Here is a 22,303-nt window from a genome sequence, read left to right as displayed (position 1 = left end):
CTGATTTAGTAATACTGATCTGGACATCATTCACATCTAGTTAATTATAATAGGTAAAGATTTGAAAGTAAAAAAATCGCACATGTGTGAAAGAGGAGAAAGGGCCCAAATCAGTTAAAGAGTCATCATAGAGATGGAAGAGAACCAAGAGAAAGTTGTGTCCTACAACCCAAGGAGGAAAGAAAGAGGTCACTACTTTCAAGAGTTTAAGCAAAATGACCGAAAAGTATCACTTAAACGTAAGGGTCAATAATTTATGGGTAACTTTGGAGCAACTAATTTTAGGGAGGAGTTTTGTCACAAGATAGAGACAAAGACTATAGAGGAGAAAGGAGGATATAAGATTAGGATCAAGGTTCTAAGGGGAGGGCAGGATGGGATTAGACTGAAAAAATATCAAAGCACTTTTCCTGAGTGAAGAGCAAAGCTGACAGAGCTGAGAGTCAATACCGAAGTTCCTGGATGGGAGTAAAAGTGGGGAGGCCCCTTAGCTGAGGATTTCTGTTCTCTCTGCAAAATAAGAGACATATATTCAGTAATAGATTATAAAATCATTGAATTGCCCATCCCCCCAATATCTCTATGCTTGTTAAAATGCAAACTTTGAAACCATGTGGCTCTTTTCAGGGATCCAGAAATCTACACTGGGGTACTAGACTTAGATTTAAGTTGTATGCTCATATCTGGTATTTGCAAATATTTACTCCTTCTGCTTCTTTTAGATGTAGGCAATATCCGTTTGTGTTTAATGTCTTTTTGCACTTTGTACCCTGTGAAAATGAATAAGCTGCCTGAAGTTTGCCATCTCTAGTGCTTTTGGAAATAGGAAGATGTAAATCTTCAACCTAATAATAAATGAAAATGGGATATTTTACCATACAGTAGAAATATAGTTGTGAATATTGCTCTAAAAATCTAAAAGCATTAAAAATAAACAAGCAAAGCAGAGAGTTGTTAAAAGAATCAATCAATGTATGTTTGTTAAAAACATAGTGACCAAAAAAAAAAGCCATCTGATAGTCAAATCAAGTTTATACCTATAGTGTCTGACCTACCATAATTTTATTTAGTCCTATGACTACAACTAACTGCAAGTATGGAACTAATATTAATAATATTAGTTAATATTTCTTGAGGGCTTTCTCTGTTTCAGGGACTGCAGTAAGAGTTTCATCTGTACTATAACTTTTCCTCACTACTGAGTTAATGAACAGTTAAGTGACTAGCTCAAAGTCACACAGCTTGTTAATGGAATAACTACAATAAAGTTAATATTATTAATGTTGTTATCCAAGACATGCTCTTCTCATATTTGCATCATTCTTCTCACTTTCTTAAATGTCATGCTCTATTTTTATAAAGGAATAATTTAAAGCTAAACTCTTGTACATCTAGCTGCATACAGTTCAGAATCTCCCATTCTCAATATCTCGGCACTGAATGAATACTCTGCCTGTGGGAAAATAATGTCAGAGTAAATACATAATAATTATAAATTATTGATGTGAGCCACCATTTATTGAGCGTCCACTATGTGCCAGATACCATTTAATTTCTTCATATTTAAGTTTATCCTACACAGTAGCTATTCTGTAAAACATGGTAAAATCATTTACAAAGCATAAGAGAATAGAATTATCTATTAATTGTTATTAGGGTTTTATTATTTGATGATATAATATATATTACAAAAAATCTTTTAAAATATTTTATAAATGAAATAAGAAAAGGAATCTTAAAGATAATTCTGAAGGGGGACATGTGAAGATACTTATCACATAGAGAGAAAGTAGAAAAGAAAAGGTAACTGGAGAATACAAAGACCACTGCGCTGTTTCATCATTTTGTTTTGTTTTGTTTTAACCTTGCTCAGTTCAAGAAAAATTCTTATCACTCTCAGTCCTTTGAAGGACCTCCCCTGTTTTCTTTTTAACCCTAGTGTCCACTCTCAATCTCCCATAGGCAAACATTCTAGTGTATTAAATACATCTTCTTTATAAGGTATGTGCCCTTGTATAATGCATAATATTAATTTTGTGAATTATTATCCTGATTTTATTAGGTATAGATACAGATAGACAGACATAGAAGTGATACGGACTCTGAAGATCAGAGAGACTAAGAAACTGGGCCAAGATCACATAACTCTTCTATAATTCAGTAGAATTCAGATAACTATTAGTCCTACTTTCCTAACTCTGAAAACCATAGAAAAACTGTTGAAAAAAAAGAAAAATTTCTAAATGTATTCCTAAAATCCTAGTAGTTGGAAAAAGTTTTTGAATTGGGTTAATAGTCAATATTCTGGATGAAGACTTGAGAAGTTTATAATTTGTTGCAAAGCCAAAGATTAGAGATGAGGAGGGCAGAGGGGAAGTGTTCCTTAAATTTAACTTTTGAGAAAGAAATTTATCATCTATCGTACTTAATATATTGCGAGGGCGATGAATCTGATAATGACTGAGAGATGCCATCAGCCTGACAAACTAAACAATTTTTTTTAACCTGACATAGCCCTATTCAAGACATCAGCTGTCATCTGAAATGAATTCTGTTTCTAATTTGTCTTCATAAATAATGCACCTAATTAAAAGGCAGTAACAATGAAAGTCTTTAACCTCTTTCATTTCCAATTTGAGGGCAATCTCTTTGCATTCCCTGGAAAGAATCTTCTAGTCTCTCTATCAAATAAAACTTAGACATCACTGATCAGAACAGTGAGATCAAAAACAAAAGAATTCATTGTGTGAAGACCATCACGTATAATGATTTTCTCAATTTTTTTCTAAGTTTAGCATTATCTTAAAATGTGCAACTCATAAAATTCTGATATAAGAAAATTTATTCAAACTCAAAGTTTTATTAAGAATATCTTTATTAAACCAAGTTTCTAGGTTGTAAATCTACCTCCTTTTGCCACCTAACTTGTGTTTATTTGGAATTGAAATATAATTTCTGACTCTACCATGTTGCACATGTAATCAGGAAAATCTTTGGTTTTCATGGTCAATACAACATTACTTTGTAAATTATTTAAGTGTCTAACTGCTGTGCTGTATACCTGAAACTAACATAAAATAATACCAAATGTCAACTCTAATTAAAAAATAAAAATTAAAATATAAATAAATAAGTAGAAGATGACAAAAAGAAAAACAAAAAACAAAGTTGCAGACATCAGTACACTTCACTCCTAAATACTTCAGCATGTGCATCATTAAATAGAGCTCAAGATTTTTTTTAAAAAATCTTTGGTTGTCAGTTACAGGTAACCATTCTTCCCAACCCTTCTCATTTAATGAGAACAAAACAGTCATTGGAAAACAAACAAACAAACAAACAAAAAACCAATCCTGACAATTCCCAGCAACTCGAAATGAAGAATTCTTGTATTAAAGACTAAAATAATTAAAATGTTGTTTATCTGAGTTTTCTCTATGCAGACCTCAGTGATTTCATTTGCGTATTTGTGAGTGCTGATGTTAATAAAATTTATGTGCTGAAGGCATGAAAGAGAGGTAAGAGAACTATGCAAGCATTAAAACTTTCAATCATTTAATTATTTCTCCCTTCTGGGAAGGCCAATTTCAACAAATACATCAAGGGAAGGACATGATTATGAATGAAGATTTGAGCTGAGCATGTTTCAAAAGGTTATTAAAAATGGAAATTCAAGAAAGATTTTGTGAAGTATATCAAATTATAGTTAAAACCTTACAAGATAGTTCAAATGCAAATGACACAGCTAAATACAAAAAAAAAAATCAGGTAATATAAATTATTTTGGTATGTAGCCCCTAGTTGTTAAAAATTATATGCATAGAAGTTTGGTCTACATTATCATTACTTATATTTAGTAATGCCTACCAAAAATTGCTTGCAACAATGAAAAAATGACCAATTAAAGGCTATCAAAAGATAATATATTTTGTAATAAAGAATACTGGTTAGGGCCTTAAAGATAGAAATACTGTAACGAGTTTGAATTTTATCCCAACAAGAAAATCTGTCTGGATAAAATTCTCATATCTTTTTTATTTGCTGTTATAATACTAGTTAATCTTTAATTAATACTTTGACAGATATTTTACGTGTATTGTTTTATTTCTAAAAGGAGAAAAACAAAGTGGAGATAGACTAGAGAAGGAGTGAATAAAGAGAACAGATGAGTATATTAGTCTACTCAGTCTTCCAAAACAAAATACCATAGACTGGGGGGCTCGGTCGACAGAAATTTATTTTCTCCCAGTGCTGGAGGCTAGAGAGGCTCAGATCAAGGTTCCAGAAGAGTTTGGTTTCTGGTGAGAGTCCTCCTCCTGGCTTCAGATGATTGTCTTCTCACTTCTTCCTCACATGGCAGAGTGAGAGGACAAGTTCTCCAGTGTCTCTTCTTATGTGGCACTAAACCCATTATCAGGGTCCCAACCTCATGAGCTAATCTAAACCTAATTATCTCTTAAAAGCCCCATCTCTGAATACTATTGCATTGGGACTTAGGGCTTCAATATGTGAATTTGAGGGGTCACGTTTCAGTCTATAGGCAAGAGAGAAGATGACGATTCAAAGTGATGAGAATCCTGGTAACCAGGATATAAGTAGGGAGAGGCAGCAGTTAGAGGTAGAAATTGTGCTGTCAGATAGTCAAGAGGAAGATTTAAAAAAACAAGTAGTCACCAGTGTCTGCGGCCATTAAGAAATGTATGGAAAAAGGCTCCACTTGAAGATGATAATTACAAAGCCATTAATGTCCTTCATTTGTTCTGAAGTCCAATTACACATGTATAAAACTTTGTTATAATGTGCCATTGAGACGACACAAAATTATAAGGTATTACAAAGAAACAGAGAGAGAGAGAGAAAGAGAGAGAGGAACAGACAGACAGACAGACAGAATGCCTTTGGCTAGGGTAACTAGAGAAGGCTTAACAGGCCAACCGACACTCAACATGAAACATGCTAAGCAGTGTTTTGACAGGCAAAGACTTAGGAGTGAGAGTATGTTGAGAGCAAAATAAGGTGTGGAAGTAGAAGAGCATGGGTTACTGGAGAATTGAGAGTAGCCAGGCTTGTTGGAGCATATCATAGAAATGTAGGAAAGAAGTGGTAAATTTGCACTTACAAACTGATAATATAAGGTGAAACTATAGCTATTATGAAAATACATTGTTTAATCCTCAACTCTATTTACTACAACAGAGTGTAAGAATTTCATTTCACAGTACCTTTACGATTTTTCTTAGTCTATTTTTTTTTTTAATTTATTTGAAATCATTCTAAAGCATTTGATTAGAAGGAAATTAGCCAGGTTTATCTGAAATCTACTTTTCTCTTTTTCAGAGTAAAAGTTACATGATCTCCTTAGCTCTCTTATCTCTGAAGTAGTAGATTAGGCTCTATTTCTCTTGATATGATCCTATAATATACAAAATAATATTTTTATAAAATCTAAAATAGTTTTCTAAAATCTAAAAATTTTAAACACTTTTAAATTAATTATTGTACTTAATCTAATGGAGGTTTAAAAAATACAGGTTAGCAGATGATTTATAAAGAATTAGTAATTATGGAAAGTCCATAATTACTATATTTTAGAAATGCAGTCACTTTAACATCACTTTGTCAAATTTCTACATTTTACACATGAGGAAAGCAGGGGTAGAGAGATTAAGTGATTTAAGAACTTAAGCTGAAGGCCACCTACCAACTTGGATTCCACTGTGCCACTGTCCCTAGTCCACAGGGACAAGATTTAATGGTGAACTAATAAAAACATAAACATCTGTTTTTTTGATGATTGCTAAATCTAGCTTCCATTTTTTAAGCTGTTGGTTTCCACAAAAGGGAAATTTAAAAGTATATGAATTATGAGATAATATCTGTGTTACTGGAGACCACCAATAGCAAAGCAAATTTGGCAAGAATTCTACTTTTGTCTGCTTTCCCATGCTATGTTTGTGCCCTGCCACCAACCAGGTGCAGCAGGTTTCACTTGCTGTGATCCTCCTCATACGTGGGTTGGCTCCTCAGACTGGCTTTCCTGAGGCTGCCTTTCAAGAGAGGTGGCAGTGGGCCAGGAACTGTCATACTTCCTGCCACTGCAGCCAGCTATTAGGGACCATATCTCTTATACCACATTGTGCAACTTAATAATTCTGGCAGAGGCTGACTAGTAACTGTTGTCCATATATTATCACAAATGCACAGCTCTCAGAGAGGGACCCCATTTTTGAAATGAAATCATCTGAAACTCAGTAAGTGGGGTGCAGAGAGTCTACTTTCCTGTAGTTGTGATTAAAATAAAGTGTAAAAAGCACTGGAGGCTCTAATTCAAAAAGTCACACTAGTGTGTAGACCTATGACTAATGGGCGGAAAGGGGTAAAGGAAGGAAAGGAAGGGAGGAAGGAAGAAAAGCAGGCAATTAATTTGAAGTATTCCAAAGTGTTGGAATCATAAAATTCTAGAACTCTACCTTCTCTTCTGTGACTCTACTATGGATCACAATGAATTTCTGTCTACTTCAATTCTCAGTCTCCCTCAAAGTAAAGAAATCTCAAAGGGAAAATGATGTAATTTAATTTTCCTGTTTTTGAAAATATCTGACCCTTCCTACAATATAAGTCAAAATACAAACTCAATTCTTTATGTAATGACAAACTCAGTTCTTTAAGTAAACCCTTTCCTACAAAACAAATAAGCAAATAAACAGTACTTATCCCCAGGCCCAGGTTATTAATCTTTAAATACAAAGGGTTTAAATTCTTTCTGAGCTCATTTTAACAAGACTGCTATTATCGTGTCAACTGAGATTTTTAAGACCATTCTTTGAAACCAAAACTTCAATGTAGGCATATAAGAAAGGTATCAAAATTTCCATGAATGTCAAGTTCTGGGCTCTCAGTCCAGTACCTTCTATAGAATGACATTCAAGGTGTTAAATGCTTTATTTGTCATAAGCTTAATTCCTCTACATATATAGTTTAATTTGTACACTATATAAAAATTCTGTATTAGAAGACTACCAGATGGACTGTAAATAAATTACCATATTGTCAATGTATTTGTACAATATGAATTGAGATTTACGGAATAGAAATAGAAAAGATAAACCATAATATCCTCATCCAACCCCACTTTTGACCGGGTGTAATTAAAACAAAATTGAAAAATTCAAGGGTAGTGGTGGTGGTGAGGAAAAGAGAAAGAGCTTAATGATTTTACTAAGAAATAGCTAATAACTACCAGGGTTTAGAAAATTAATTTTACCTATAAATGTAATTTTGTTGGCTACTAGACTATTTATTTTTGGCTTATCACAAAGACCAGATAGCGCAGATATATATATATATATATATATATATATATATATCTATATATATCTATATATCTATATATATATATATAAAATTTTTATACTGAACACAAAAATTCATCAGCTCAACCTTTACTAATAAATACTGTAATTGCATGTATCGATAATCTTGTTGCTCCTAAATATTTATAACTGAGAAAAGTGATAGTGGAAGTTTAAGAATGTTACTAGATGAAGATCTGACAGGTTGGAGAAGGGATGGAAAAGGAATTCTAATTGCTAAAACCAGTAATCCTGCAAAAAGAAAAGGGTATCTGGATTATGTAACTATGCATGTCCCATCACTTGCACCTGCTGCAGATACAATCAATATGATATTGAATTCCCTGGACTTTAGGGTATGACTTCTATGTGCATTTCCTTTAACTTTGTAAATGTCCTCTTTTTCTCCCCAGAACCTCCATTTTGAGAGGTCTTATCAAAATCAGACCTCTGACTAGGATATCTTTAGCTGTTTATCTTGGCCTTCTCTCATTTCCTAGAAGACGTGTTCAGAAAAAGAAAGAGGAAGTATATGTTATGAAATTAGGTAAAATTAGCTGATTCCTATTCCAAGTTTCATAATTATAGAATACTTATAAAATACTAATAATTTTAAGTAGATGGACTAGTTGACAAGCCTTAAGTAAATTAAACCAGTAATTATATTGTGCTGTATAAGGTGCTACTCTTAATATAATAAACATTTTTAAAAGGGACTAGGTGATGAAACAAAAGACATACTTTTATATAAATTATTTCAGCTAAAACAAAAAAGAACATCTATAAATCATACAGGGAGTATAATATTTTAAAAACTTGTTATGTTGGGTCTTTTCTTCTGTGTATAAAAACATGTACTCATTTTAAGAAATGTATAAAATTCAGAAATGTACAAAGAAGACTTAAAACAATAATCTTACCAGATAAAAATATCTAAGAATATTTTAATGTACTATATATATATATATATATATATATATATATATATATATATATAGTGTCCTTATATCTAATGTGTGTAGTTTTAACTATTCTTGAGCAACTCTAAACTACTTGGCATATAATCTGTTATAATTTTTGCTTTTATAACCATAGTCCAGTTCTGAGTCTGGTCTGAAATGAGGGAACATTGTAGCTAGTGATTGTAATGGCCCAGCATCCTCCCTTCGTTGTGGCTCCTGTGATATCTTTGTTGTGTATAAACAAGATCTAAAAAATTTATACTGCATGCATATGGCTGAATGATATGCTATGGAAATAGTCATCCATTTAAGGATTCAAATTTTGTTGTGAATGTTAATGTCTATATTTCCTTCCCCATCTTTTCTTATCTTTTAGTTTTTTTAAAATACATATAAAAAATCCTTTTTATTCTAAGATAGGATTGTACTTGAAAACTGTCAGCTTCTACAGATATTTTAACAATATAAAAACCTTTCCTTCCTGTGCCTACATGGGCAGGTTGATTTTCACTGAAAACGGCTTCAAGCTGGTCCTAATATTTACTCACTTATGCAGGTGCGTTCATCAGCATGGAGTCTGTATCCAGTATCACATTCACAGTGGAAGGTGCCCGGAGTGTTAATACAGCTCTGCTGGCAGCCTCCATTCACCACCGTACATTCATCGATATCTAGAGGAGGAAGACAGATGGCCAGGATTACAATGTCATTCCAATGTCAGCTTCAGAGAAGTGGCACAATATTTCTTTGATTCACAATATGTGTTATATTGTACAAAGGCACCAACTCTGTTGCCACAAATCTTTGCTTGTTTGATCCATGTTGTTCAACAGTGTAAACAGGAAAGTGTAGATAGAAACTTATGGAGCTTTTTAAAGCCCAGTGATGATGAGCATAAGAATTGCCTCATGATTTTCTATTCTTCACATACTGGTTAATTAGACAAATCGGAGATATCTTTTTGAGGCAGAAGAATTGGAGGGGAGAATTACAAAGAGCTAACCTATCTGGAGCAACACATACACATCTATTATTGGTCTGATATTGCTGAATAAAGCCAATAATAGAGTGAAGACCTTAAATCTCCTTGTCATCTGGACATCAGGGAAGAGATAGATAAATTCAAGTAAAATCATGGTTTGGAGTTCTTAAAAATACATTAATACATTTGTTTCATTCATTCAGCCTTTCCCTTTAGGTCAGAGTTCCATTTTCTAAAATACTTAACATGTTTATGTGAGAGGTTACAATAATTTTAGAAAGAAAAGTAAAAAGAGACCAGGACCCATGGACATCTATGTCTGATGATGTCAAGGTCATAATAAATAAATGTAATATTCTATTTCCTTTAGGAAGGGAAAATCAGCTTCTCTCTCAGAATCTATACTTCCTTGGACCTTACATAATCAGTACTTACTCATCTGAAATCACAAAAAGAATATTCACAAATGCTGGAAAACTTTTCAGGTAATTAGTGGATTACGACTTTCTAAATTTTCTTGTTAGGAGAATATTTTTACTCAAAATGTATGTCAAAGTAAAAATCAGGCAAAGAGGTTGATATTAGTGTGGGAAAATGTGTGTTTCATATAGGGAACATCCCTGATATGTCTTGTTCCAATCCCAGGTTTCTGGACAAGAATGTCAGATGTGAATATTTTTCACTAAAATTTGTTAACATAATAGACAATTAGCTTTATATTGAGTGAGATTAATTTCAAAGAGTAAGATCCTTACTTGAGAAGGCATCCACATTGAGAAGGAATATGTTTACAATGTCTCATTGTAGAACCTGATCTGTAATGAATGTCTTGTACTATAATAAAAACTAGAGGATTTAACCCAAAGGAAGCAAAAGAAAAAATATATTCTTTTACTTGGTATTGTTTTATAATGAAAAAGAAACACACACACACACACACACACAGAATATATTAAGTCACAAAATAACTCCCATATTTTAAAATTATTAGTCCACTATGTTATACGCAGTTTACCCAATCTAGTATTTTCTTTCTAAAATTAGATATCCTGAAGTTATTTCAGATATTTTTAAAGAACTCTTATTTTAGACCTAAGAACTACTGACTTTTTCAAGTATTAGAATTGTTATTAAATTTTGAGTCTGTGATAAACAAACCTCTAAGTCTTTTTCATATAAACTAATGTCAAATCAGAATTCTCTATTTGTTAGTTGTACTTTATGAAAGGCTTTATGTTTATGCTAGCTAAATTTTTATCTTTCTAGCTTTAGGGTATTATTCCACAAGGATGAGAAATAATTTTGAATATTAATTCTGTCAACTCCTGAATTAGATATCCTTCCCAGGTCTTTCACATTAGACATATAAATGAAACTCTCAGGAGTATTATTTTTTAGATGATAAAATATTAAAATTGCCATTGTTAAAGATTATTATAATATACCATATATGTGTATTTAAATATATTACAAATGTCTTAAAGAATGTGTACAGATATAAATGATTACTTTTGAGGAGGGAATAAGATACATAGACTGGGTAAAGTGCAGGATGTGTGTGGGGGGTGTTGGTCAAGAGATTTTTTTCATATCTATAAAGTTCTAATTTTTTTATAAGAAAAAGTTATTCGGGTATTACTTGTGTAATAAAAAGTGATTTTATAGAAATATATTAGGATGATGTTCCCTTGCCTCTATCAATCAAGCTTCAGTAATTTTTTAACAAAAGAAACCAATTTAGTATAAAAAAGAAAAATGAGTGGATACTGCTTTTAAGAATGAATCATCTTCTAGTATGTTTTACTGTGTTCATATTCTTAATATGCTTGAGAACTATAATCAAAGTACTATATTGAAAACACACACATAAAAATGAAAGCACACCTAACTTTCTTTTGTACTTTGTGTCAGATATTCTTGGGGAAAATATCAGTGTTGAAACTTAGTAGCATGACCACCTGGCCTTTCTGAGAATCAGTTTTCTCATCCATAAAATGGGATAATAATGACTACCATATATATGTTTAACTACAATTTATTTTTCTTTTCCTATTCCTGCATGAGATTTTGGAACAGATTATTAATGCTTGATATTATATATAGAAATTTTAAAACAGGTAATTTTATTTCACCAAATAGAGGAGCTAACACTAGACCATAAAGTGACAGCGCATGATAGAAACAGCCGCAACATGGGACTTCAGGGGAGAGAAAATCCATCTGGGCTACAGTGATAAGGGAATGTTTGAAGTAAAAACTGAGAACTGAGTGCACGCGAAGGAGGGCAACACAAAAGTGCAGTGCTTTAAACGCACGGTGTCTGAGACGCAGCAGCTAGAACTGTCGGGTTGGCAAAAGAAAGTAAAGTTGAAAAACAAACCTGAAATCTCATTTTAATTAATTTGGATACCAAAGGTTCCTCTTCTTGGTTTAGAAAACAACACGCTTTTGGGCAGGTTGAAACATAATAGGTTGTGTTCAACAGTAGCTAAGCCAACTTATTAACAGTTAAAAAAAATCAATCACTTATAGAGTAGCACCAAATACAAAGTAATTGGTTTGACCTCCTTTTTCTTTTTTGCCCTTTCAGAATGCACTGAATTTACTGATTGTTTGGGCATTGTGTAATCCCTAGTCCTCATACCTGGCAACACACTGGAATCATGGTGAGCATGTAAGTTACCCATGTCTTGGTACCCTTAAAGAGTCTGATTTAACTGGCCTGAGATAAGGCCTGAGAATCAAACACTTTAAAAGCACCCTAAGTGATTCTAATGTGTTGCTAGAGTTGAGAACCTTAGACTTAGTTAATACTTTAATCACCTAGAAATCTTGTTAAAATGCACATGCTTATTCAGTACCTCTGGGGCTGTGGGCTAAAATTCTGCATTTCTAATAGATCCCAGGTAATTCTGATGCTGCTGGTCTGTGGACCATACTCTGAGTAGCAGGAGAACACATAATCCCTTTGTTTAACCATTAATACCACACGGATCACAAATATCATGGTTTGGCTCAACTTCTCAGTTGTTTGCCCAAAGTACATCAATTTAGTCTAAATGGAACATTGTATATATGTATATGTATGTGTATATGTACATATATATGTATGTTTTTTAACAAAAACCTCCCAAAATAAACCAACCACATTTCCCCAAATATTCAATAATAGTTAACAATTAAAACATTTTTTTAAAGCAATATCTGTTATTAGAAATGACTTGCTTCTGTAAAACATGAAGAACACTTTAGTTCTCTTAGTTCTTTTCTGATGGAATACCTCTGATATAGATAGACTAAACCGGGTTAAATTGCCATGATATTAGACACTCATGCTGAAGCTGTCACAAGTGATTTTCTTTTCTATCAAGATTCTGCCCAACAGAGTTAAAAACCAGAAATGTCAATATTACATTAATATGTTATTATCAAGTATACTTCATGTGAAGAAACTATTTCTTCAAAAATTCTCTGAGTTATATCTTCATGTTAGATGCTTACAGAGAGCCCTGCCCTTAGAACTGGAGCTCCAGGACACTGCTGGGAATAATGATAAAGTGATTAGAATTTTTTTTAGCATTGTCACTATGGTATGGACCAAGGATTTCATGATTTTATACTGTAAAAGAATGTCAAAGAAAATCAACCATGTCTGCTATTTTTCCTTTTTAATGTCCTTTCTATAAATATTTCTGCTATATTTATCCCCAAAACTATTTCCCCAGATGGTCACAGAATATAATAGCTTAAAAGAATTCACTTTATTATCAGATGCATTTTGCACATAAAAGGTCCCTGAGATGACAAGATCCACTTTTGTTTCTAAACAACAAAAATTGTTTCATATTATTTTTCTTAGACTGCACAACCAAAGTAAGATAAATTATTCTTCCATTTGCCTTTTAACATACTATTTTCAGAAACTTGTTGATTGAAAATAAGTGTTCCCAGGTTGCTTTATGTTGGAGATTGCATTGTACAAGTGTTAGTTTTGAAGAAAATATTGAAGACTGTGGTTTTCTATGTGGTTTTATACTATACTACTTTCACTGATATACTATAGTATATCCAAACTGCTGACTTTTTGCTTGTAATTCTGGAATGCCTGATTGAATGAACTCCTTAAGGTCAAAGATCCTGTTGTATTAAGCATTTTCTGTCACAGAATCGATATTCCATAAATGTTCTATGAATGAATAAATGAACGTGTGGTTTGAGAGTCATCCTTAGCGTTCAGTGTTCTAAACCACCCATACTCATCAATGGGGTTTCTCAGAGTTGGGCTCTGACTGCACTTACTTTCTCTTTACCCTTGCAATAAATTCTTGGCTTGTTTTTGACCATTTACAAGTAGCTTTAAAAACCCAGGGCACGAAATAATTTTTAAGCTTGCTAATGAACACATTTGAACTGTGTCTGTAGTTAACATTCTCTGGTTGCCTGCTTGGGATTCACTCATCTTTCTTCTTCACACATACTAAATAACTCCAAGGTTTTCCTTTGGGGGAATTTTATCTTTAATTTTAGAGAAGTCATGTAGTTTATGTGGGATTGATGACGAATACCACTCCTCTCCCAAATCTTAAGTGGACTCTACTTGATATAATCTCACCACCACTTGCCGCAGTGATTGGACCAGACAGTCTCTTCGTTAGCATAAAGCTTTCTCAGGAATTAATGAATTAGTTCAGATGTGATCTAGTAAGCATGAAGCTCAACAAAAAAACTGAGAATCCTGGGATACTGGTGCCCTCTTGCTCTGGAAATTACATGCAAACTGTAAAGCTGGCGTGCAGGAAGAAGTCACCAAGTGCAACTCGAACTCAGCATATACTTTTCAAAAAGATATACTGTCCTCAAATCAGTAAAATGGTTTAATCTTTATTTCATCAGGGCCAGGGCAGTCACGTAGCTCTTCTTATAGCATTTATTGAAACAACTATATTCCATTAAGATTCTGATGAAATTGGGGATGTATCACAATTTTTGTTATTTTCTATTATACATATTAAGGGTCTATCAAACTGGCTGTGCAAAGTTGTGGTACATCTGATAGTGCCAGAGGTCGAAGATGACTTCTTGAATGGTCGCCTCACAATCGCCCTGTGAGTGATCCTTCCTGAGCTTTTCCCCCAACCCTTGGCCTCTGATTTCTCTTTTTGTTCCTTTCTTGGTAGCTAAAACCTCTGGTAGCTTGATGCTCAGTTAGCAGAAAATAAACACATGCTGATAACTTTGTAGATACTACTGGTAGCCTCTACCTTTTGCCCTTGTAAAAAAAAAAAATCTTTTAAAATGTTACCAGTTTTCTAGCCTAGACATTCACCCAGCAATAAAGGTGACCTTTCTCAGCAAAAACCACTTAGTTCACAAAGAGGCAAATAGGACAGTGATGTGTATTTTGAAAAGAATGACAGTACTAGGAAGAAACAAAGCTCAAAACGCTTGTGCTGCGGATAAAAGTGTATATGCTTTTACAGAAAATGGAATTCGTTTGGTCCATGTAGATTAAAGGGAAAATGCTAGAGATGTGGCTGGGCCTGAAAGTGGAGAGTCTTTTCTGTCATACTAAGGAACCAAGGCTTTACTTAATAGAAATGGATACCAATAGGACAAAGAAAAGATTAGAGGAGTGGGAGACTGAGAGCAAAGAAGGTGAATAATGACTATTGCCAAAATCCAGGTGAAAGATGATGAGGACTGACCTAAGCTAGGAGCAGTGGAAATAGAGAGATGTGGGCAGATATAAAAGATGCTAAGAAGAGAAAGTCAATATAATTTGGTTATTAACTGGATATGATAGAGAAGAGTCAAACTCAACTGCCTTGAGCAATTTAATGGATGGTTGCAGCATTCACCAAAATAAGCACAGGAAAAGGAACATTTGATACCAGAAAAATAGGTCAGTTTTGGACATAAATGATTTGATGAGCAAATGAGATGGGAGATTAGGACTATCCAGTAGGCAACTGAGTATGTGGACTAAAATCAGGGAAAAAAGAGCTGAATTTTCAGTGACCTTCTATTTACCTGTACAAGCTTAAAAATTTGGAGTCATCCTTGAGACTTCCCTCTTCTTCACCCATGTCTGATCTAATACCACATTTTACTGTATAAAACATTTTCTAAAGATCTCAAGCCTGTTCACTTCTTATTTCCACTAATACCACTCAAATCCCAACTACACAAATGGTTACAATAGCCTACTAAAGCTCCCTCCACATCCAACATTGGGTCCTCCAATATCTTTATGCTGTACTACCTCATGATGTTTTTAATAACAAAAATTTGATCACATCACCCCTCCCTCATTCTGTAATAGTTTTATACCCTTCAATCACTCACTATTACTCACAGGATTAGACTAAACACCAACATAATCTTCACTGTGTGGTCTGGTCTTTGCCTCTCTCTCTAATTCTATCTGCTATTCTTTTCTTTCTACTGTTTTATCAAGCTCCCCTCTTTTACTTTGTGAATATCTATGCTTCTTGTAGATGTCTACCTGTGTTCCACTACCTTAGGAGGCTTGCATTTCTCATTCAATCTAAGTCAGATCTGTGTGTTATAATTTGGTAGGAATATCTTCCTTTTTTCTGGAACAATTAATTAATCTACAGTTGTAGATCTGTATGTGTGGTTATTTGTTTGATGTTTGTGTTCTGCATTAATGGCTAAGTCCCATGAGAACAGAATCCTGTCAGTATTTGCTCAGAATAGTAATCCCAGTATTTGGCACACAGAAGATGCTTTATAAATATTTATTAAATAAGTAAATGAATGAGGTGCAGAGTATACAGATAATAATTCAAGGCACAAGAGTAAATACTTTTACTAAGCCAAGCGCATAGATAAAAAAGAGAAAGGAGGCTAAAAGAGAACTCTAAGGAATAGCCACATTTAAGGCAGACTGAGGTAGGTCAGACAAAGCTGACCAAGAAGGCAATACAGATGAGGAGGAGGAAAACTGAGAGAGTCTGGCTCATGGAAGCTGAAGGAAGGGCAGTTCTGAGAAGGAAGAAGTGTTCAACACAGGAATGTCAAGTAGGAACTGGAAAGTGCCCACTGAATTTAGCAACAAGAATTTCACTAATGACATTGAAGATGAGGAGAATGTTAATAACAACAATTCACCTAACACTTATTGAACACTTACTATGTGCCATACATTGCTCTAATCTCTTTACATATAGTTATTAACATATTCGATACCTCCTCCTGCAAAAAAACAAAACAAAACAAAACAAAACAAACAAAAACAAACAACCCCCCCCCCCCGAATAATAGATAGTGTTATTAACACTGCTATAGGGGAGGAAGCTGAGAAATAGAAAGTTGTTTCAATGGAGTAGTTGAAATTTATCCTAGGTTGAAGTGGATTGAATTGAAGATGTGGGAGATAAATAAGGGAGACAGAGAGTTAAGACAGGTATTAAGTATGACTATTAAGGAGAGAAGGTTGTAGTTGGATAGGAGAGTGTGTTAGAGCAACAGGGTTTTTTAGGTGGACAAGACTCTCAGTAGTTTAAAGTCTGATGGGAAGGGGCCAATAGAGAGGGTTGATTTAAAGATGTAAGAGAGAGAGGGAATGCTCAAATTATTGGGAGTCTCAAATCACATTAGTGCATTCCAAGAGAAGGTATACATTGGGAGAAACAATCTGCCATGGGCTCTGAACATCCCTACACATTTTTGTTACATATGCCAAGAATGCAGAGGGCCCTGATCAGTCTTTATCCAAGCCATGTTTTGGGGCCGTGTTTTTACAGAGAGATGAGCTAACACCTCCCCCAAGAAAAAGAGCAGGCTTGTTTCCACTAACTATGAAAATGGTGGATTCCCCAAGTTCAATGTTTCCTTTGTATAATATGACCAACTGCGTGTTCAGCCATCCATAATGAGCCCTTTGTGCCACTGCTGTGGGATTTTGGGAACATGGGAAATTGACACAAACAAATGAGACTCTGGCTACTGTTTTTGCTATGAGTAATAAAGTCCTTTGTTTTTGACCCAGGAGTCTCATCTCTCCTGTCAGCATCCATGAAATAGTAACAGGTTCATTTGTTGGCTTAAAGTAGGGTAAAATCCTAGATTCTGCCCAGTTCTTGATAGTCTAAAGAATAGAAATCACACATATACCCGTCTGTTACTCTGGATTAGAGAGAGCATATCCATTGCAGTCAGAGTGAAAAGACCTTAGAAGCCACAGAGGATGTTCCCGTCTCCTATGCTTATGAATTGTTTGTAGCCTTGAAATGATTAGTAAAGCATACTCTTGGGTACATCTCTTATCTGCCTGAGCCTGATTTCACAATCTGATCCCTTGTGTTATCTCAGAAAGGAGGAAGGAAAAGATGTCATGCTGGTGTGTCTTCCTATCATTTTAAAGAACAGTAAGGACACACATACCCAATCCAGGAAACCAACAATTTTATTCTATTGTTAGTTCCTTGAGGACAAAGATAGTATTTGTTTTGCTTATCACAGTGTTTTCAATATCTGAGTCAATGCCTGACCCATAGCATATGCACAATAATATTTGGTGAAAAATTGAAAAAAATAAATAATAAATAAGTAATGGATAGCTGAATTTACAGAGAAGGAGAATTTAGCAAAAGAGACTGAGAAGGAGGAATGAGAGAAGGTGGAAAGGAGCAGGACAGTGTTGAATCCTGGTATTCAAGGAGAGTCTTTTTAAAAAAGACTGAATAACACTGTCAATGCCACTAAAAATCAAATAAAGTGGGAAATGAAAATAATCTTGTAGGTGTGGAAATTATAAGATCTTTCTGCTAAATTGCAGAATGTGGATAGCAAGTTAACTTCTAGGGCTATCTATTTCTTTAAATTTTTTTTTCCCCAAGCCTAGAATAACCTATTGAAAAAAGAGCTTCCAAAGTCATGCTTTCATGGACCTATTATATTGCTGCCTCAACTATAACATGACCCAATCTCATGCTTGAGGACCAGAGTGTGACAAAGCTCTGGAATACTGTGATATGACATTGTCATCATAGTCTCTCTATGTGAGAAAGCAGCAAGCAATGAAAATAAAGCAGAGCTTACTACATAATCATAGAGCTACTACAAAATCTTAATACATAGAGCTTACTACAAACATCAATTTGACATACACTTAATTATTTTTGTATTTTGACATACACTTAATTATTTTTGTATTTCATAGTATTTGACACCAATGGCAAAGGAAGGTGGGCAATTTAGTAAAATTTTCCTGAGCAAAAATTTATATAGTTTTGCTTAGCCAATTTTTTCTACATATAGTTCAACTCATGGTCTAAATATATTAATTCTTTTCCAGTTTTTAAGGAAGGACCAAAAAAATCTGTGGAAAGAAAGCTAAAGATGTTATTTCCAGGGGAGGATACAGCATTTACCCTGGACATTGGGTTAGAGAAACAGAAGCCTTGAATCAAACCCACAGTTCACTCCCGAGGAAAATGAATGATATGATCTTCTGAGGGGCTTTAACCTTTGGGACAGTGGCTGGGTCTGCTTCTTTTCCTTCTAGGTCTAACATAACTCTAGCATTTAGTTGATGCTTATGATTTCCTAAATGAATGGAGACACATCTAGAGTGGTAGAAGAGGGGCAATAGGAGATGGGAAGACGGCTTGGAAATTGAAGGCAGGTAATGAATAATGGTTGTCTGGCCGACTGCCCAATTGATTGAGATAACTAAGTTAATGTAGAAATTATTCAAGGACCCTTCTGAAAACTCTTGAATACCTAACTCTAAGGTCTCAAGTGAACTGGGCAGGGGGCTCTTGAAGCTCTGGATACTCTATAGGTCACCACTTGAAATACACATATTTTCCCAGGTGTTGGGATATAAGACAATATACACTAAGCTTCTATTAGCTAGATCAAAGATAGATAGCTGATAGGTAGATAGATAATAGATATATGATAGATGATAGATAACAGATGATAGATAGGCTGATTAATTTATAGATGATAGATAGATGATGATGATGATAGATAGATGATAGAGATAGATAGATAGATAGATAGATAGATAGATAGATAGATAGATAGATAGATAGATGATAGATAGCCAGCCTCTAAGCTCAAACCTTCTCTTTCCCGTTGATTATATGTGCCCACAGGAAAATTCTGAGAAAGTGAATGAGAAGCTAGCATTTTCATCTCAGGGTGGCTTGTTTTAATTAGCCTTATCCCCACATATCAGGTTCAGGAAGGATTAAAATCTGTATGGTAATGATAGAGGGAGAAACAGACAGCCAACAACCAGAAGAAGAACTAGGCAGAGAAAATGTGGCAGATATGAGGCCTTGGACAGCTTTTGGTCACTGGACAGCTAGGAGACAAGGATAAAGTTCCAGAAGCTGAGAATTAAGACAGAAAATAACATTAAAAAATGATCTCTCTCCTTTCCAATACCTCTGATCAACCCTACCTCCTTTTAGTCCACTTCTTTTCCACATCCCAGTTTCAATGGTAAAGTTGGCTAAAAGAAACTGGCTCTTTTAAAACATCCAGAAACCTCATCATTTATACCATGCAATAGAGTTTGTTAGAAACAGCAATAACTATGAATTGATATGTATGAATTTGCAGGGCTCTAGTAATGATTTTGTCTGTACAGAACATTTTCCTCTTTTCTTTTCCCTGAATACACGGTTCCTCTCTTATGGGTTGTGATGGCGTGAGGATTATGCTTACCTCTCTGCTCCATATCCACCACCAAATTAAAGGGTAAGCACAGGATGTTGGCAGAGACAGGCTGAGAGCACCATCTCCCTAGTCACAATGATTAGGAAGGCATGTGACCCACACCAGAAGAATCAGAATCTTACCAAAGACTTTTGCTCAAGCTATTAGGAAAGAAGTGCTATCTTTTCTGTACGATGCTCGAAGGTGCTCTTTATTTATATTACAAAAGCTTGCCTTTGCTTTATTTTTTTTATGAATATAGTTAAATTGTGTGTCACTTCTAATGCCACCTTATTTCTTTTCTAACAAAAATTTTTTATTAATATGCTAGGAATAACTGATTTATTCAATTGTAGAACTTGAAAGGACTGTAAAAGATAAAGTAGTCCAAACTCCTACACTGGAGGAGTCCCTTCTTCAACATTTTTAACAAATGGCTATTCAAACTCTGATTAAACACTTCCAACTGTAGAAAGCTCACTGCTTTATTCTTTTTATGTCTTCCTCCTACTGCTACTTAGTTTGTCCTTTTCTATTTATGTAACATAACCACATTATAGAACATTTGAAAGGAAAAAAGACAATGATTATATATGTTTTCAATCAAGAAAGTTATTTTAAAACATAAAAAAACCCACAAACAAAATAGTGCAAGTAAAACAATGCAACATTTTGCTAATTCATTTATTTAGTAAAATTGGTACTTTAATTTGCACTTTATTACTTGAGAGAATAAACATTTTTTGTTTAAGTTTTACTTTTTTAGGCAAAATATGTTTATTTTTTGCCATTATAAAATTGTTTTCTGTTCCTTCTCTGTACCTATTTTTGTCTGATGTTTATCAAAACAGGTATTATCTATCACAAAATATCACTAAAAAACAGAATATCTTTTTTTAAAGAATTTTTTTCTCTCTGCCAATAGCTTTAACTAAACTTCCAAAAAAGGATCAATTTAATTTTAAAGTGCACCTCTAGACTATCCAGGATTTAAGCATTTAATTAGAAATCCATTAAAATAATTGTATTTCCTTTTCATGTAGTCACTTAACCTGTAGTTAAATGTAACTTCTATTATTATAAAATAGCTCATGTATAATCTGATGTTATATTGCTTAAAATTATCTCAGAAACATTAGCACGTGTAAATTAAGTATAAATGTGCTGAATTAAAACCCTGAAGTTACTATTTACAAAAATTGGTGCACTGATTATATTTAAAAGCCCCCAACTGGAACAAGACAATATTTCCTTTTTCATTTCTTTTGGAAAGCAAAATCAAATAAACTGAAACTAAGAGAATTCAATTTAGGGAACCTTCCTTCTTAAAATTTAAGAATCATCTAAAAAGTCACTCCCCCCAATTTATTACCTATGGAATTACTTTTTGATAACTTCATCTAGAAAAGCAAGTGAAGAAAATTAAACATAAAAATAAAAAAGAGTTACATGGCCCATGTCTGACCTTTATCTCTAGATCAAAGCATTGGACCTTTTTTCTTTGAAAGTTTCAACACCATAAGACCTAGACTATTTCCCAATATGACTCCAAACTTCCATTTGTTTACTACCTCATTTCTCTTGAGTACTTGCCTCTCTTTTCACTATGGTTCCATGCCCATATCTAACAATTCATCATTCCCTCAAGATGTCCCTACCTCTCTCCACCCACGCATGACTTGATGCTGTCCCCACTGACCTCCAGAATCCTTCCTCCCGACCCTATCCTGTATCTACTTTGGCAGTTCTGTATGACACCCACCATCCTCCAGGGACAACTTAGTCATTAGGTACAGTGCCTATTAGGACCCATAATACTGTCAGAGGCCACAGAAATGTTCTGATATCCCAACCTTTTAGGTTGAGGAAAATCTTTTTAATATGTAATATTAATACATTCAACTATATATCACTGCAATCATAAAATAAACTTTTTTTATTTTTTTATTTTTTTTATGGAGTAAAGGACCCATTAAGGCAAAAATGCCTGGGGCCCATCAAAATCATAATGTGGCCCTGCCATCCACTTATTCTACTTTACCTCCAGAGACATCAACCAAAGATAGCATTACTGAAGAAACTCCCACAACTCTTTCAGCTCATGTTGATTCCCTGTTGAATTCTACAGTAACTATTCTAAGCTTTTTATATAACACACACAACTCCCTCTCTGAGACCAGTACAATGGCAAAGGATCTTGGCTCAATTCTCTGGAAATATCTAATTATTTTATGGTGGCATTTGTGTTTTCTAAGTGCAGGCAGGTGGGACAATGAAGCATGAACCAGGGACTTGGGGACTCGGCTCAC

At 34.2% G+C, this 22,303-nt stretch overlaps 1 protein-coding gene across 1 annotated transcript in view; it reads right to left on the bottom strand.

The window, feature by feature from the left end:
• The window catches only part of LOC107512506 (multiple epidermal growth factor-like domains protein 6), a 495,076-nt gene that overhangs the window by 135,245 nt on the left and 337,528 nt on the right, over nt 1-22,303 (bottom strand). The window contains 1 exon segment of the mRNA XM_036219008.1: nt 8,863-8,985. Coding sequence (XP_036074901.1) covers nt 8,863-8,985 — 123 coding nt within the window.

This window comes from Rousettus aegyptiacus, unplaced genomic scaffold (genome assembly GCF_014176215.1).
Source record: "Rousettus aegyptiacus isolate mRouAeg1 unplaced genomic scaffold, mRouAeg1.p scaffold_m13_p_4, whole genome shotgun sequence".
NCBI classification, from domain to species: Eukaryota; Metazoa; Chordata; class Mammalia; order Chiroptera; family Pteropodidae; genus Rousettus; species Rousettus aegyptiacus.
This window is presented reverse-complemented; position numbering and strand designations above follow the sequence as displayed.